General features: G+C 46.5%; 7 protein-coding genes across 7 annotated transcripts; 5 read left to right on the top strand and 2 right to left on the bottom strand.

The window, feature by feature from the left end:
* Positions 1-242: 242 nt before the first annotated feature.
* SAMD00019534_064940 (hypothetical protein) lies at positions 243-7,218 on the top strand (the record flags this gene model as incomplete). The annotated part of the gene is made up of 3 exons (XM_012898314.1): positions 243-674; positions 742-2,751; positions 2,818-7,218. 3 exons carry the CDS (start codon positions 243-245, stop codon positions 7,216-7,218), a joined length of 6,843 nt encoding a protein of 2,280 aa, XP_012753768.1.
* A 151-nt stretch (positions 7,219-7,369) lies between these two features.
* Positions 7,370-9,640, bottom strand: SAMD00019534_064930 (hypothetical protein; the record flags this gene model as incomplete). Its single annotated transcript, XM_012898313.1, has 5 exons — positions 7,370-7,454; positions 7,518-8,249; positions 8,328-8,660; positions 8,726-8,979; positions 9,059-9,640. 5 exons carry the CDS (start codon positions 9,638-9,640, stop codon positions 7,370-7,372), a joined length of 1,986 nt encoding a protein of 661 aa, XP_012753767.1.
* Positions 9,641-10,760: 1,120 nt separating this feature from the next.
* Positions 10,761-11,555, top strand: SAMD00019534_064920 (hypothetical protein; the record flags this gene model as incomplete). The annotated part of the gene is made up of 2 exons (XM_012898312.1): positions 10,761-11,246; positions 11,316-11,555. The coding sequence occupies 2 exons, from the start codon at positions 10,761-10,763 to the stop codon at positions 11,553-11,555; spliced, it is 726 nt and encodes a 241-aa protein (XP_012753766.1).
* Positions 11,556-12,585: 1,030 nt separating this feature from the next.
* Positions 12,586-12,753, top strand: SAMD00019534_064910 (hypothetical protein; the record flags this gene model as incomplete). Its single annotated transcript, XM_012898311.1, has 1 exon — positions 12,586-12,753. The coding sequence occupies one exon, from the start codon at positions 12,586-12,588 to the stop codon at positions 12,751-12,753; it is 168 nt and encodes a 55-aa protein (XP_012753765.1).
* Positions 12,754-13,283: 530 nt separating this feature from the next.
* Positions 13,284-13,466, top strand: SAMD00019534_064900 (hypothetical protein; the record flags this gene model as incomplete). Its single annotated transcript, XM_012898310.1, has 1 exon — positions 13,284-13,466. One exon carries the CDS (start codon positions 13,284-13,286, stop codon positions 13,464-13,466), a length of 183 nt encoding a protein of 60 aa, XP_012753764.1.
* Positions 13,467-13,632: 166 nt separating this feature from the next.
* Positions 13,633-14,394, top strand: SAMD00019534_064890 (hypothetical protein; the record flags this gene model as incomplete). Its single annotated transcript, XM_012898309.1, has 1 exon — positions 13,633-14,394. One exon carries the CDS (start codon positions 13,633-13,635, stop codon positions 14,392-14,394), a length of 762 nt encoding a protein of 253 aa, XP_012753763.1.
* A 476-nt stretch (positions 14,395-14,870) lies between these two features.
* Positions 14,871-15,083, bottom strand: SAMD00019534_064880 (hypothetical protein; the record flags this gene model as incomplete). The annotated part of the gene is made up of 1 exon (XM_012898308.1): positions 14,871-15,083. One exon carries the CDS (start codon positions 15,081-15,083, stop codon positions 14,871-14,873), a length of 213 nt encoding a protein of 70 aa, XP_012753762.1.
* Positions 15,084-15,864: the final 781 nt, after the last annotated feature.

Below are 15,864 nucleotides of genomic sequence, written 5' to 3'. Positions count from 1 at the left end.
ATCACACACAAGGGCAAAATCAATGGAAATTTACTTGATGGATATTTTGGTCATTGGACCACCCCCAACGTCTTCACCAAAATGACCTCTCTTTGTATCATCCAACCATTCATTCATTCGTACATTCATTATATATATATAGTCTCTCTATCATCTCAAGTGTGATTGATTGTTTGTATCGATCAATCTCATAGGTGTGTTCGAGGTAGATCATGAACAACAACAACAACAACAACAATAAGATGGAATCAACAAAAAGTGGTAATGGAGGAGATGGAGATAGACACACACATTATAGCTTCTTGGCAGAGGAGGAAGAGACAAAGATAATTAGATTGATATCGAATCATCTGTCATTGGGTCAGTTCGAACTGGCACGCGCTCTAATACTACAGATACAACAACAACAGGATGATAATATAACTACAACATCAACAACAACAACCGATCACATCACACATAATAACAATGACACTTTATCAACAATATCAGCAACATCAACAACATCATCAACCTCATCATCATCATCAACAACATTGATTCGAAAGGTATCATCAATACTACATCATACTATAAAGAATGGACCACCAAGTATATGGCTCACATCAGTCACACTGCCCTCATCAGCACATCTCTCATGGCTATGTGCGATAGAGTTCCATCAAGTAAACAAAGTATGTCTTCTGTCCGCAGCAGTGTCACGTGATCATACTTACTCACTCAATCAATCAATCAATGAAGACTGGATTCAATGATACGATCAAAGAGAGACTACTTATATTACTTGAGTTTGCAATCTTATTATATGCGACAATGAATGATACTGGTGTAGATGATGATAAACATCGTGCAATAGTGTCGGTCATTCAAGAGCTGCGAGAATATCAATGTGTACTCTTGCATCATCATTCACAGCAACAGGTCAATGGTGGTTCTGCTGGTACATCAATATTGCAGACGCTGAGACTGTCCCCTTCCACTCTCATGGCACTGAAGCAGACACTGTCGTCCAATGTTGAGCTTAGTCGTCTGCTGCTGCGACACCTGACCGACCCATTCGTTGGTACTAGTACCGGCACTACCTCGGACAGCTCAATGCTACTGCACAGCACGTATCCAGTGGCTGCCCAACTTGAGTCCATCGTGGCACAGGTCATCACAAGCTTTATCGATCAAGGCCAGTACAACGAAGCATACAATCTATTGGCGGCAATCGATCTAAGTCGTGGTGATAGCGATGAGGCACATCTCGCCACACAGCCCGAGCTCACCGCTCTGCTCAGACGCGTGGCCAACCTGAACACAACATCAGACGAACAACACATACATGGTGGAGATCATCGAAGCAGCACGCTTGAGCGTGTACCATTCTACCCTGTGGAAGGCTCGAGTGATGAGCAGGGTCGTCACCACAGTCTGTCGCGTCTACGCATCTACGAGGCATTGCTCGCCAATCGATCACTGTTCCCAATTCAACAGTTTGTTTTAATGGAAGACGATATTATTGCGGCCAGCAACACAACGGACGTCCGTTCGAACCAAGTACAGGGTCTCCTGCCCGTCTCGAGGGTGTTTGATATCCTGCGAGGATACGCTACGGCCAAGGGTGTCGCTGACAACGAAGGCAAGGCCATGGAGGACTTTTGGTATTGGTACTTCCACTTCCTGAGAGTGAACAATCATCACTTCCTCGAGTATGCACTGCAGCAGGCCATCATCTTGGTACAGGAACGTCGCTTTGAGGAGGCCAACATCGTGGTCTCGCCATTCATACGTCTGTTGCCACTTCTTGTGCTGCTGTGCTGGGATCACTTTGCCAGCGATATCTCATCACGCAAGGCACTAATCGATCTTATGACCACCGTGGACCGTGATCAGATGGACGATACTCTACTGCACACCAATGATCAGATGTCATACCTCGTCGAGCTGTCCGAATGGTGTGCCGAGAAGATTATGGCCACAAGACTCGACACTGCCTCCGACTCAGCCGCAGACGCCGAGTTTGAGAACCGCGAACAAGTGTCCAACACGGTGATCAACCAGCTTGCACATCACTCATTCATACACGTCATCAGGGAATGCCTGCCACACATCGAGTCCAACGATGTGCTGACCATCATAGAGCGCGATCCAGACTTCCCCACCAATCACATCGGAATCGACCTCACGCTCTCCAGGGACAAGTTGAACGACATGAACTTTGTCCGCTGTTACTTTGCCCTGAGGACCGTGCTGCGTTTCTTCCAGGAACGTTCGACATCATCACAGGTCGCCAATCAAGAGTTTGAGCATGCCCTGGAACAGGTGTGCCAGCTAAGCAAGAGCGTATCAGACCCGCATGTCGTTGTAGCTCTGGTGGAGGCCATGTACATGACTTTGTACATGTCCAATCATGATCTGAAGCAACAGCCAGCGGGTGAGCCATCGTCCCCTACGTCATCACCATCAACATCCAGTCCAGCGATGCGCAAACAACTCTTTAGTGCACAGGTTGCAACAAACAACAGCGAAACATTCCATTCATTCGACAATGCCTACGCATCACATGTCTCGTCATCTGATGGACACAGGAACTACTATATCACCTCGACCATGATGTCATCAATGATCACTGCCATGACCAAGATACTATCATATGTTCCTGGCGGAAGTGGCACCGATGCACTACGTGAGCGAATCGAGCTACTCAGCTCCAACTTCCAGAACCTCAGCCACAGAATACAGATTGCCAACTGGGTATCCACACGTGTAAGTTGTTTCAATCAATCAATCACTCAATCAATCACTCACTCACTCACTCAATCAATTCATTAGGTATCGATTCCATTCATGAGCATCGTCCTCATGCCAGTGCACTCGTTGCTCACTGTTTGCATGCGTACGGAGTATCCTCAGTTTGATAGCATCATCAAGTACTTTAGTGTACCTAAACAGGTAGAGGCAGACGTTGCCCAATATCTCTCGATACCCAAGCTCACAGGCCAACTTACCAGCACGAAAAGCGAGACAACAACATTCCAGCTCGATCGTAGCCTACAAGGCATCAAGGAGGACGACCTCTACGCCATTCTCTGCGATGTGGTACTGGGCTCACGACTCAGCGAGGAACACATCACCAAGGTGCTCAAGATTGCCAATGCCACCAAGTCCTTGGAGCGCCAGCCAACTCGCTTCAAGCAGTACATGGACTGCCTGCTCGTGCTCAACCAGCAGTACACTGATCGCTCGCTGCTCCAACTTTTGTCGGCGTCCCAGGGCGTGCTGCCGGCTGACCCCGCCGCACTCTTTAGCTACATTCAACAGAAGAGGACACTAGTCAACTCGCTCCACAGACTTATGCAACAGGCCACCAAGCTGACGGATGACGAACACATGAAGCTTGTTGCCAGCATCATTGAGAGTGATGGATGCGCATCAGGGGATCGCCTGCTCTCCACGATGTTCAATCATCTCATCAACACCAACAAGGTCATGTCACAATCACCAGATCAGCCAAGCAAGTACAGTGAGCTGATTGCAAGCCTCGAGGAAAGCCCTTCGGCACATCTAGAGCGCGTGGTCTTTGAGGAGCGAAACATGGACAAGGCTGAGGAGCTGGCCAACCTGATGCAGGTTGACCTGGCAGACCTGGTCATCTCATCGATCGTCCACACAATCCCTGGCGTGCCAGCAGTGGCGGCCAAGGCCACCACCAGCGGCAGCACCTCCAAAGCGATGACCATGGAGCTGGTCAACTACATGGGCATGTCCTCCACAATGCTTGCTTCAATGCTCTGCATGCTAAAGGCGCCAAACATAGCCAACATCGAGTCATTCCTGCAGTACGCATTCACAGAGTCCAAGAAGATGCCATCTGGTGTTCTCTCAAACTGGATCGCCGAGATACTGCGAGCACATTCAATCCATCATATGTTGTATAACAACAACAAGGATATGTCGACGTTGACATATCTGCCGCCTGTAGATAGTCTTATTGGCACAATGGACGCGGTGTCAGCCAGCTCGCCCGACACGTCCTCCACACCTCCCGAGCTCCACCTCATTCACAACACAGAGACACCTCAGCAACAGCAGCAATTCGTATTCCAGATTATACAGTACCTGGTGGCCCGAAGCCAGTTAAACGACGCGATGAACGTGGCCGACGAGATGTTGAACGATGGCGCACCAGACTGGTTGCTCAAACTCATGGTAATGAGAGACCGCGTTCAAGCCTACACATACATCAGACGCATGAAGGACAAGGTATCAGCACTCAATCTTGTGATGGACCTGTATCACAACTGGGACATCTTGACTGCGATCGATATGTTGGTGTTCTGCAACTCACTACTATCTGCTACGACGCCAGAGCAGGCGGCAGACATTGAGCATCTTCATCAATGCATGCTCATCTACCACGACATCCTTGTCGCGGACAAGTCCAAGCGATGGAGCTCCTGGCAGGAGATCAAGGACCTGTGCCGCCGCGACCCCACACGTCTTGTGCGATCACTCCTGGACAGCAAGCACTACGAGCTAGCCCGTAAGATCCGCGTGATATTCAACATCAACAATGTCCACAAAGAGATCGAAGAGAGCTATCTCTTCTACCTGCTCGTGGAGAAGGATGACACTAGTCTCGCGCTGCAGACCTTGTCAACACTGGGAGCCGACTCGATACCAATAGCCATGGGCCTACTGCCACGCATCCGCGATCTCTCAATCAAGCTATTCCTGGTGCAATTCCTATTGTCAAACATGCGTGCAACAATGACCGACGCCATGCTGCAAGAGTTGACTCAAAAGGAGATGGGTTATCGTGTGTTGCTCACCCTTCCCGCCGAATTGCAGAAGGACTACGAGTCGTATGTCTCCTACCCATCGCTGATTGTCGAGATGTTGCTGATGAATGAGCGTATCCCTGCCGTGTCCAAACTGCTGCGAGAGATAAAGGAGTTGAAGGACGACGATCTGCTCACATACTATGTTCGCAAGTCATTGTCTTTCGCTCGCTACATGGCCAAGAATGAGCTGCTACTCAGCGAAGAGTACTTCCAGTCCAATAGCATGATGGTAGTCGAAGAGAAGCAACATCAACAAGCGGTCGCTGCCAAGGCTGACTCGGACAACGAGCCCTACGACTCTGTGGTCGAGTATCGCTTCAACTACTGTGACTCACCCTCCATGTCGTCCACGATGGTCGGCTCTCCGACAAAGGTGCGCGAGCTCCTTTCCAAGTCAGAGCAATGGATACTCACGGGCCACGACTCGGTCAAGGACGAGCAGACGCGCCACAATCACTACTTTGCGCGTTCTCCAAACATCACGCTGGCCAAGAGTCTGCTGGACATGTGCGAATCCAAGAAGAAGGTTTACACAACATGCATTGACATATTCAACTACCTGTCCACGTTCCTGTCCTCCACCTACTCGCACGACAACCTGCTCATCATTAATTTGATTCAGCAGCTGTTCATGTACGTCAAGCTTCAGCTACTGCGCGATCCAAAGAGTGCCGCTGGAAGTGGTGTAGCTTCCGTGGCCGTGATCGACACTCTGCTGGGCAAGGTCGAGCTGTTCCAAGCTTTGGTGCTGTCCAAATGTTCGGCCGCCGAGTCCATCTCGCTGGCAGACCTGTCCGACATGCAAAAGGCTCGTCAACTTCGTGACAAGTTGATCGAGGAGGATCGTCTGAAACTGGCAATCGATGTGGCCACCAAGTGCAATATCCAAGCCGATCCAGCCTGGGTCAAGTGGGGTATATCCCTTCTCCAACAAGGCCAATATAACGATGCCCGTGAGAAGTTCAAGTATTGTCTGGCGGCCACTGGTGGTGATCGTCGTTTGAACGCCGCCTCCAACGCGCTATCATCAGATACAATCGACAGCAGTGTAATCCTCAACCAGATCATCCAGCTTCTCGAGTCGCCACCCCAGGCCAACCACAAGAACCTGCGTAGTCTCTTCAACCATCTCAGCTCAATCCCTGTGCCAGCCAACTCAAAGACCTTCCCCAAGATTGACGACAACATCATTTTCTCACTTCTGGACGCCTCTGCCAACGTCAACATCAAGCATGGTTCATTCAACAATCTGACCGCGTCGTCTGGCGGCACACCCACCAAGCCAGCCAATGGTGGCGCCGCCAAGAAAGACCCCGTTGTGTTCAAGCAGGAGATGGACTCCACGCGATTGGAAGAGTCGATCTATTATCTGAAGCGATATGGCAATGCCCGCATGCATATCAACTTCTTGATGAAGCATGACTTGCTCGAACTGTCTTGCAAGACTATCATCACCGATAACATATCATCACAGATCTTCTTTGATGAGGTTGTGTCTCACTGCATCAACCACTCCAACCTCAAGGCAATGTTCAGTGTGATCAAATCTCTGGACAATCCCCTGGCATTCAACGAGCACCTGATGGCGACATGCAAGATCATGAACGAGAGGAAGTGGTACGGTCTGCTGCTGGATGTACAGTTGTCGATGAACGACAGCATACGTGCTGCAATGACATGCATCAAGATGTTCTTGGAGGCACCCGACCCCGCCCAATCCACCAGAGTCGTACATCTGGACACGGCACTACGCTACTTCCAGCAAGGTCAGTCGCAAAAGGGCGTCCTACCCGAGATCGAAATCACCAAGTACATACAGAAGCTCAACACACAGATCGAGCTGTGCAAGTTCTTCTACTCCCAGAAGAACCCGCCAGCCAATGTCCATCGACTCAGCACGTTTGGCTCCAAGAAGGAGATCACCGAGCTGGCCGAACTGTGCACCGTGTGGAACAACTTTGACCTGGGCTTCAAGCTGGCCATGGAGTACAAGCTGCCCCTGACCACACTGTACACCAACTCGCTGTCTCAGATGGTGCGCAAGAAGAACCTATCAAAGTGCGACGAGATACTCAACAATCTACGCAACTTTATCGATCCAGGCGACTGGGACTCGATTGCCATGGCCATCATCGAGATCATGTGCAATGAGATGAAGGAGATCAAGAGCGCAGAGAAGTACATTCCCAAGCTGAACTCGGCACGCAACAGCATCCGCGTGTGTATCATGTGCAACAAGCTCAAGTCAGCCTATCTCAAGGCGGTACAGATGCAAGAGAAGGATCTGATCGTGATGGTGATGGAAGAGGCCAATCGAACCAATCAGTTAATCATTTCAAAGTGGTGTCAAGACGTATTGAATGGAGCACAACCAAATACCACTGGTTAGAGAGCCATGGATAATGCTGGGCAATGCCAATGTATTGTATAACCTTTTGATTGATCGATCCAATAAATGGAGAGACAATGTAATATATATAATCAAAAGATATCCATGTTTGCTTGAGCGATTGATTGATTGAATGTGCAATGGTCCACACTTAGGACGAGCCTCCAGCATGCTTCTTTATGAGTGGCAACACAAGGTTGTATCTTCTTAGCAGGTCTGGATTCTTTGGTTCAATCCTAGATTGATAGTGTTTGTTATTAGCGACTGATCATGATGATTCATTAACGGAAATGACTTACTCTAATCCCCTCTCGTAGTCCTTGAATGCAAGGACAAAATCATCCAACTGGAGGTAGGCCTCGCCTCTGCCAAGGTACGACGATGGCAAGTGTCCAATCTCCTTGCTGATGAGTGATGTGAAATAAGTGATGAGGTCATGTTGTTCAGAGCGCTGTTTCTTGGAGTTTGGCTTGTAGTAGATTGATCGATGAATGTTGATGCTGTTGTTGTCGCTACCACCACTGGTACCATTATGATTGTTGTTGGTCTTTGGTGAATTGTTGTTGGGGTTGTTGGCGTTGTTGGCATTGGTATTGGAGTTGGCAGTATTGTTGGCATTGTTGGTAGGTGGTACTGTTACACCAACTGGCGACTTTTGTAGAGGTGGACATGTCTTCAAGTTCAACATTGATATCTCTGCAGACACAGACTCTAGCCTCTGTTTGAGCTCCTCGTTGTTTGGGTCCTCGATCAAGCTAACTTTGATGTCCTTCTTGATGAACTTTAAGGTCTTTTGAAGACCGACCAGTACCTCAAGACTCTCTGGCTCATACTTGAGTGCCGCTCTAAAGTCTTTGACTGCTGCCCAGAACTCGCCAATCGCTGTGTATCCTGTACCACGTCTCAAATACGCCTTCATTCCCTTTGTGGATGGTTGTTTCTCGATTGCTATTGAGCAGTCGGTGATTGCCTCGAGGAATCTGTTCAACTTCAAATATGTCATTCCTCTGTTTGAGAAGTAAAGTGGATCACTATATTGTATTGGATACACATGTTAGCTCACTCTGTCGCTCGCTCATTCGCTCATTCATTCATTTATGTTAACATACTCTGGATTCAGTTTGATAGCCTTGGTATAATGTGCCAGTGCAGAGATGAAGTTCTTTGATTGATAGTCAGTGTTGCCTAGTAGCTTCTGTTTGGAAGATAGTGACTCGCTCATGTTGTTCCTGATGTGTGAAGAGTACTCCTCCAACTCTGACCATGTGGTATTGTACAGCGACTCGCCAGCCGGTATAAGTGAGGGCATTGTTGGATTGTTCTTCTCCTTCAACTTTGTGGACTTTTCAATCTGTCTATTGGTGTACGCCACCAACAAGTTCATTCGACAAGGCTCCTCATCGATGCCCAAGTAGTTGAAGTCACTTATCCAATCCAATTGTCTATGTATCGCGCATGATGAAGAGTTAGTGAATGATTGAATGATGATGATGGACTTCATTCTTACCCTTTATATGTTGGATTTCGACTTGTTATCTCGTATATCCTTGTGTAGAGCATGGGATTGTTGTTCGATACGCCCATGGCACGCTTCAGATTGAGGTTGGGAGGAGTGAGATGAGAGGCCAGGTAATGATCGGAGAAGGCCTTCTTGAACTCCTTGGTGAAGAAGTATCCGTAGGCACGACATATGTATGCCTTGATACAATTTGGTTGAATAGATAATGCCAATGTACAGTCTAATATCGATTTCTTGTAGTCCTATTATGTATGTTTGATAGATTGAATGAGTACACAGTGATGTGATGTGATCTGAACGAAGATGACGATGATGACATACATGTATACGTAGTTTTGTTATCGCACGATTGATTAGGATTGATATGATGAATGGTGGATTGTTGGCTGATAGTACGATGGCAGTGTTGTAGTATTCGATGGCAGTGGCGTACTTTTCTCGATAGTACTCGTTGTTGCCAAGACGCATTGAGCAGAGTGCCGTGTCAGAGGGTGGTTTGCGTTCGAGTAACTGTTCGTAAAAGGTCTTTGTCTGATGTGACGCACGTAGCGTGCGTAGCATTGCATCGAGTTGCGAGACATCCTTCTCATTGAGCTGTGTACCCATGTACTTTAACTTCATATCCTTTAGCAGTTGTTGTTGTTGTTGTAACTGTCTCTCCATACTATGTTGTTGTTGTTGTTGTAATTGTTGTTGTTGTGTTTGTTGTTGTGTTTGTTGTTGAGTCTGTTGTTGTTGTAATAGTTGCTGTTGTTGCTGTTGCTGTTGCTGCTGCTTTTGCTTTGATCCTACATTGTTTAGTAGTTCATTCTCAATCTCTTTGATTGTCTCTGCATCGACTGTCGATCCACCACCACTTGATGTCGTCGTGGACTTCTTATTCTTTGACTTCTTCTTTGCCATTATAGTGTATCTATATCTCTATCTATCCTTTTATCACTACCTTTGTTTGTTTTGGTCCACATCCAGTCGAGTAAATTTTGAAACTTTGAAGTTTGTTCACCAAGTGTGTTTGTTTGAGTGACAATGGACCATTGTGCATTATCTCACTTGTCAAAATGTTGTTGTACAACCTTATTATCTCTTTTTGACCTAAAACAATCTCTCTCTCTCTCTCTCCCTCTCAATCAATCAATCAATCAATCAATCAATCAATCAATCAAACTAATCAAACTAATCAAACTAATCAAAGAAACTAATCAAACTAATCAAACTAATCAAACTAATCAAACTAATCAAATATGTAAACGAAACAATCTCAATGTCTGGTAGATCAAAGCAGTCAGGACAACAGTCTAACATGGTAGCATTATACCAAACTATTGCGAGTAACGAAGGGCATTCGTTTGTAATAATGCTACCATGTTAGACTGATGTCCAATCTACCTGTGTCAATGATATCATTGACACTGCACATTTATACATTGAAGTTCAAAACGATTAAAGGATTGTTGGGTATGAATGGTGTGTCTTGTTAACAAAAAAGAATCATTTGATTTTTATTAATTATTTTCATTTTGGTGTGTATGAGTGATCACTCACTCACTCAGTCACGCACTACAGTGTCAACCAGAGTTTCGCAAACTTCTGCGCGGCCTCACGCACTCCTATCCTACTATCTTCAAATCATATTTATTAATATTGGACTCTAACTTTGTTTATTATTATTTGTAACTACACATATTTGTTGCTGTCACATCATCTAGGTAGGTCTATTCATACTTTCATTCAGCATTGAACTATAGAGAAGAAAACTGATGATGCAACATGATACAGCCGACACGACTCATGACAACACGACATGACACGACAGATTGTGATTGATATACATGTGTCATGAACATGAGACAGACATCACCTTGATAGTGAACACAGAGAACAGATTATTAACTCATCGATCAATCAATCAATCAATCAACCATGAATCACTCAAACAAAGATAGAGATAACAACAGATTTTATTATATACAGATACAGATAACAGATATTTAAATAGTACATTTACAACAACAACAACAATACAATGATTCGCCAATCATTTCGTCTTCTTGCAAAGGCTGCTGAGGTCAAGCCAGTCTCTGCTGCTGCCGCTATGCCATTGGACCCAGTGTCCAAGTTCTTGAGCGAGGAGAACTTGCGCGCTGTCGAGGTGCCAGATTTCGACTTTGCCAAGATGGTGAAGCTCGAGGACAACGTCGAGTTTGACGCTCAGTTCACCAAGTTCATGAACAACCCACTGTTCACCGCCGACACCGAGTTGATGAAGTCGTACAGAGAGTACGAGTCCTCGTTGAAGCACCTCCACAGCTTCAACCCACTGCCAAACATCCCCATCCCAGCCTCTGGCGTCGCCCCAACCATCAACTGGGAGTTCAAGAAGAACTTCCTCCCAGCCAAGACCGTCGACTTTATCCGCAACGTCTTCCAAAAGTCCATCGACTCGATCGACTCATGGGAGAACGAGGAGAAGACCATCTTTGCCAACGCTGAGCGTCAGATTGAGGATTCTGTAAGTGATGTCACGTGACCTCAATTAATCAATCAATCATTCACTCACTCGTACGCGCACAACATATAGCTTAAGCCAATGAATGCTTTGCTTCCAGAGATTGAGTCTACTTTGGCCACCATTCAGGGTCAGTTGGACGCAGCTGAGGACTTCAGAAACAGACTGGAGACAGTCACCATCGAGGAGATCCTCCAGAAGAACCCAGAGCTCGAGGATGAGATTTACAACGAGATTGCAGAGGGCGAGTGGATGATCAAGGACAAGGTCGGCGATAACACCATCTACAACCTCAAGGGTGCCCACCACTAAACTGCTAGGACCTGTGCATGCAGTCTATTCTCTCCATCCCCTTATAGTAGTACATACATACATCATACATACATACATAAACATAATAATAATCACATCAAACCAAGCAACAGCCACCTTCTCAAGACAGGCGGCAGGCAATCACAACAACATCCAATGATTCGAATCACTCTCATCCATCCATCCCAAGTGGCACCAACACCAACCAATTTGCCAACAACATCACTCGGCCTGCCCTTCATCCATCAATTGGCAATATAATAATATATTATGATACAAATAGATTTACAGTATATTTCATATGTTATGGACACAAAAGTAATGAACATGGCCATTATATATGAAACGAATTTTGTTTGACTAAGTTCCAACGAAGAACATTCTTGGTGGCATTGGCAATTGTCAATACTTGGTCCACCATCCATCAGCTGTTATGATATCCTCCATTCGTTGAGGCAATGATGCATAGAGGTTCTCAACAATGCGGTCATCAATATGCTCCCATTGTTCGGTTGCAAGGTCAGACAAGTCTGTTCTAGAGGCCTTTGCAAGCTCTCTCTTTACTCTCTTCTTCAAGATCGCCCAAAGATTCTCTATGATGTTGATGTCTGGTGAATATGGAGGAATGAATAAGGTTGGAATCCTCCTCCTCCTCAAGTGAGTGGTGACACTGGTAGCTCTGTGAATTGGACAGTTGTCCATCACCAGTGTGAAATTGGGGAGCTGACCATGATAATGATGGATGGAATCAGTCTTGTCAATTATCTCCGTGTATTGAGCTTGTTCTAAATTGCCTTCGATCTCTGACAGTAATCCCACTCCAGCACTGGTGACACAACCCCATAGGTTGACCTTGGATCCGGGAAGCCTCCTCATGCCATGAACACGGCTGAATGTATTGTTATCTTGTCTGGCCCACTCGTACTGACGATAGTTCTTGAAGTTGGACTCAATTGTGGTCTCATCACAGAATACTATCAAGTGTGGCGAGTTCCAGCACTACCTTTTTGAATGTGCCTGACCGGTACTGATGGTTGCCGTAGTCGAGAACGACCTCTATCCTTGCGTTGGCGCCGTAGCGTTGGAGCGTGTTGCTGTCTCGTTGCGCGATTCGTTCGATGTCTGCTCGGGTGTAGTTGCCTGTCATCTTGATCTCGGTCACGCCCGTCTTCTTCAGTCTGCCGCCTATGTCTCTTGATGATCTACTCATTCTATATATTAACACTGAGATGTTAATTTATATCACTTTGAACCTATTTGTTGGCCATCAACTGCTTGTGGATGTAGCCTTGCTTGTGTCGATTGAGATTGGTGCGACCTACCTCGAAGCCGCATTCGCATCTTACCTTTTGTTTGATGTATTCTTTGTGACGCTCTCTGAACTCCGAGTTGTCGTCCCAATAGTACTCTTTGAATAATGACATGTTATATCTGTTAGAGATAAATTGTTTAATTTAATTTAATTTATTTATTAGTTTCCAAAAAGGGATAGGCAGATCATCTTCACCACTAACACCCAAAGCAGAACCTTTGTTGCTCACTCATTCATAAAATTCACACAACAACATCAACAACTACTACAACAACTACAACAACGACGTCATCAACAGTTACTATTTGTCTCTTCACATATATTTGTTACTCAGTGTCCAATGGCCGACCAACAACAATTCCAGGCAGTTGTTACGTTCGGTGACAACGAAGCCGTGATAGACTTCACAGCTAGAAATGTCCAAGATCTCATCAACACAATCCGACAATCACTCGACCTTGCTGTTCCTGCCTCCCCACTTCGAGTCTATGCCACCAATCCAGCCGTTGACAACAACGCTCATCATCTTGCTCCTAGCACCAATGTCCCTCAAGGAGGATATCCTCAGCTCTTTGTGCAAGCCCAAGCCCCAGCTCTAGCTCGTAAGTACAAACAACATCGGCGCAATGTCTTCATTCAATACTAACATACACACTCAAGCCGGTCCTGCAGGAGGAGGTGGTGGCCAAGCGCGTAAGTAGAAGTGAGAGCGATGAGATCGATTTATACTAATATATCATCGTAGTGTACCATTTCACTCCGAAGATGTACGACACTCATCTCACTGATGAACAGCTCCAGGACACTCCGTTCACAGACAGACAAGTCGAGCTCTGCTTCATGGCAACGGAATGCATGAAGGTTATATCGACTCAAGGGGTGCCACTTGGTTCGATGAACAACATCAAGCTTCCAATCATATCTACGTCACAGATGTGGGGTTCAGGTAAGACATCAATCGGCCAGCACTTTATTCATGCCATGAAGAGCCGACCCGATTTGTGTGGTATTGTCCTTGCCCACTTTGACAAGAACCCCAATCAGTGGCCACAACCTCATTCTATGAAACCTGCTGAGGCACTCAAACGTCTCACATCACTGGTGTCAATCACTCTCGACCTCCGAGCCATCACGGTCCAGTCAAATTCGTCCAAAGACATTGCACAAACATGGTCACTTGCAGTTGCCGACGCGTTGTTCAGAGTATATCACAGGTTGGTCGGTAACACAACTCGCCCTTTGCCGTCTGACCAAGCGAGCATCATCATCAATTCGCTGGAGCGTGCAAACGATTTCTTCTTCCATTTCGATGAGATAGACAATCTCATTGCAAACAGCCACTCAGACGAGGACTCAATCTGCATCCTCTACAAGTTTTGGGAACATGTCCTCCAGCCATTGGTTATAATGGGAGCTCCTGTCTATATCTCTGGGCGATCGTCAGTGCTATTGCTTCTCAATCAGCATCTCTTTCCAGATTTTATCTCTCCAACTCGAACATACGTTACACAGATTCTCCTTCATTAGTTCACATTGGAGCACATTAAGGAGTATTTTCACAAGCGCCAAGTCATTGTGAGCCAACGTCCTGGCGCTTTGGAAACCATCTATGAGGTTTGTAGATTTCTACTCCACTCGTGCCATCACCTTACTAACACATAAAAAGTTGACTCTAGGGGCCCCACGCCTGGTTCAGGCATCAGTTGACTACCTTCTCGGAACTCCACCTGGAATGAGCATTGTTTCTAAAGACATGCATGCCTATGTCAAACAACACTTCCAGAGTGAGCTCAACCCAACAACCATGTTTACTCCAATCAAAAAGAAGCTATACTTCTCTTTGTGCTTCGCATCATTGTTCCAAGTTGGTATACCGAACTTGTGGTCCTCTGAAAGTAGTAGTAGCTAACATCCATCATGACTAGATTCCTCTCGATCTTCATTCTTCCAAGTTCAACCATGCCCATTGGGGACTGCCAGAAAACAAAAGCACTCTGGCAAGCCTACTCCAAACACTGAATGTTTACATTGAGCCAATGGAGGACAGCCAACACTTTGTCTATGTCCGTGTTCCCCCAATGACAATTGAGGAGATTGCTTCGACAGGAGACAAGGACCAAGAAGTACAACAACTCGCCGACCTGGTCAATAGGTACAGAGCCTATACCAGAAGCGAACACATCACCGGGACCCCACTTGAGAGCTCCCTTGCGCATAGCATTGTCTGCAAGCTCATTGCTTGCAGGGATATCAACCCCAACCCAACCACATCTTTCCTGTTCAGTTTCCTCTCGGTGAGTACTCAATCATCGTGAGATTCCTGTATCACTCTCATACTTATACCCACACCCAGACTTCAGTAGCAAAGGATATTGTTTGGACACTCCCACTTGTGGACCTGTCCACTGCGAAGAGGTTTCCCATCTTTGTCCGAAGAACTGGACCGAAGATTCAGGACAACGTTCAGGGTCTTGATAGTTTTCTCACCATAGATGCCAACTCATCCACCGAACCAGACATCCAATTCTCGCTTGATTCCTTTGGCCTGGTCATCAAGCGTTGCTCTCCTTTCATCCTTTACAGAACGGGTCCGAAGTCCCTAAGCTCTGATTTCTACATCAAGCTCTCCGACCATGTCGTACTGGCTTTCATTGTCAAGCTGTCTATCACCACCAATCAACTGTTGGACGAGCTCAAAAAAGTGTGCCCATCAGCTGCCATTCCAGATGTGACATTTGTGGCGGTTGTTGTCTCACCAAACATCCAGATCCAACCCGATGAAATCCCCACTCTGAGCAACGTAATGGTCTCAGGAAAGCATTGCGCAGTCCAAGTGAATCCAGAGAGAGTCGTCGGTGGCAAAAAGTCCCCGTCAAATGTGCAGCTGGTCATCCCTTCAACCAACGCCCTGGAGAACTTGTTTTCCAAGCCACTTTGGTTGTCCATCACTACATTTCTCAATGTTGCCAACCTTCCTCCTCCCTCTGCGTGCTCACA

The sequence above is a fragment of the Acytostelium subglobosum genome, assembly GCF_000787575.1.
Source record: "Acytostelium subglobosum LB1 DNA, scaffold: scaffold12, whole genome shotgun sequence".
In the NCBI taxonomy this organism is placed as follows: Eukaryota; Evosea; class Eumycetozoa; order Acytosteliales; family Acytosteliaceae; genus Acytostelium; species Acytostelium subglobosum.
This window is presented reverse-complemented; position numbering and strand designations above follow the sequence as displayed.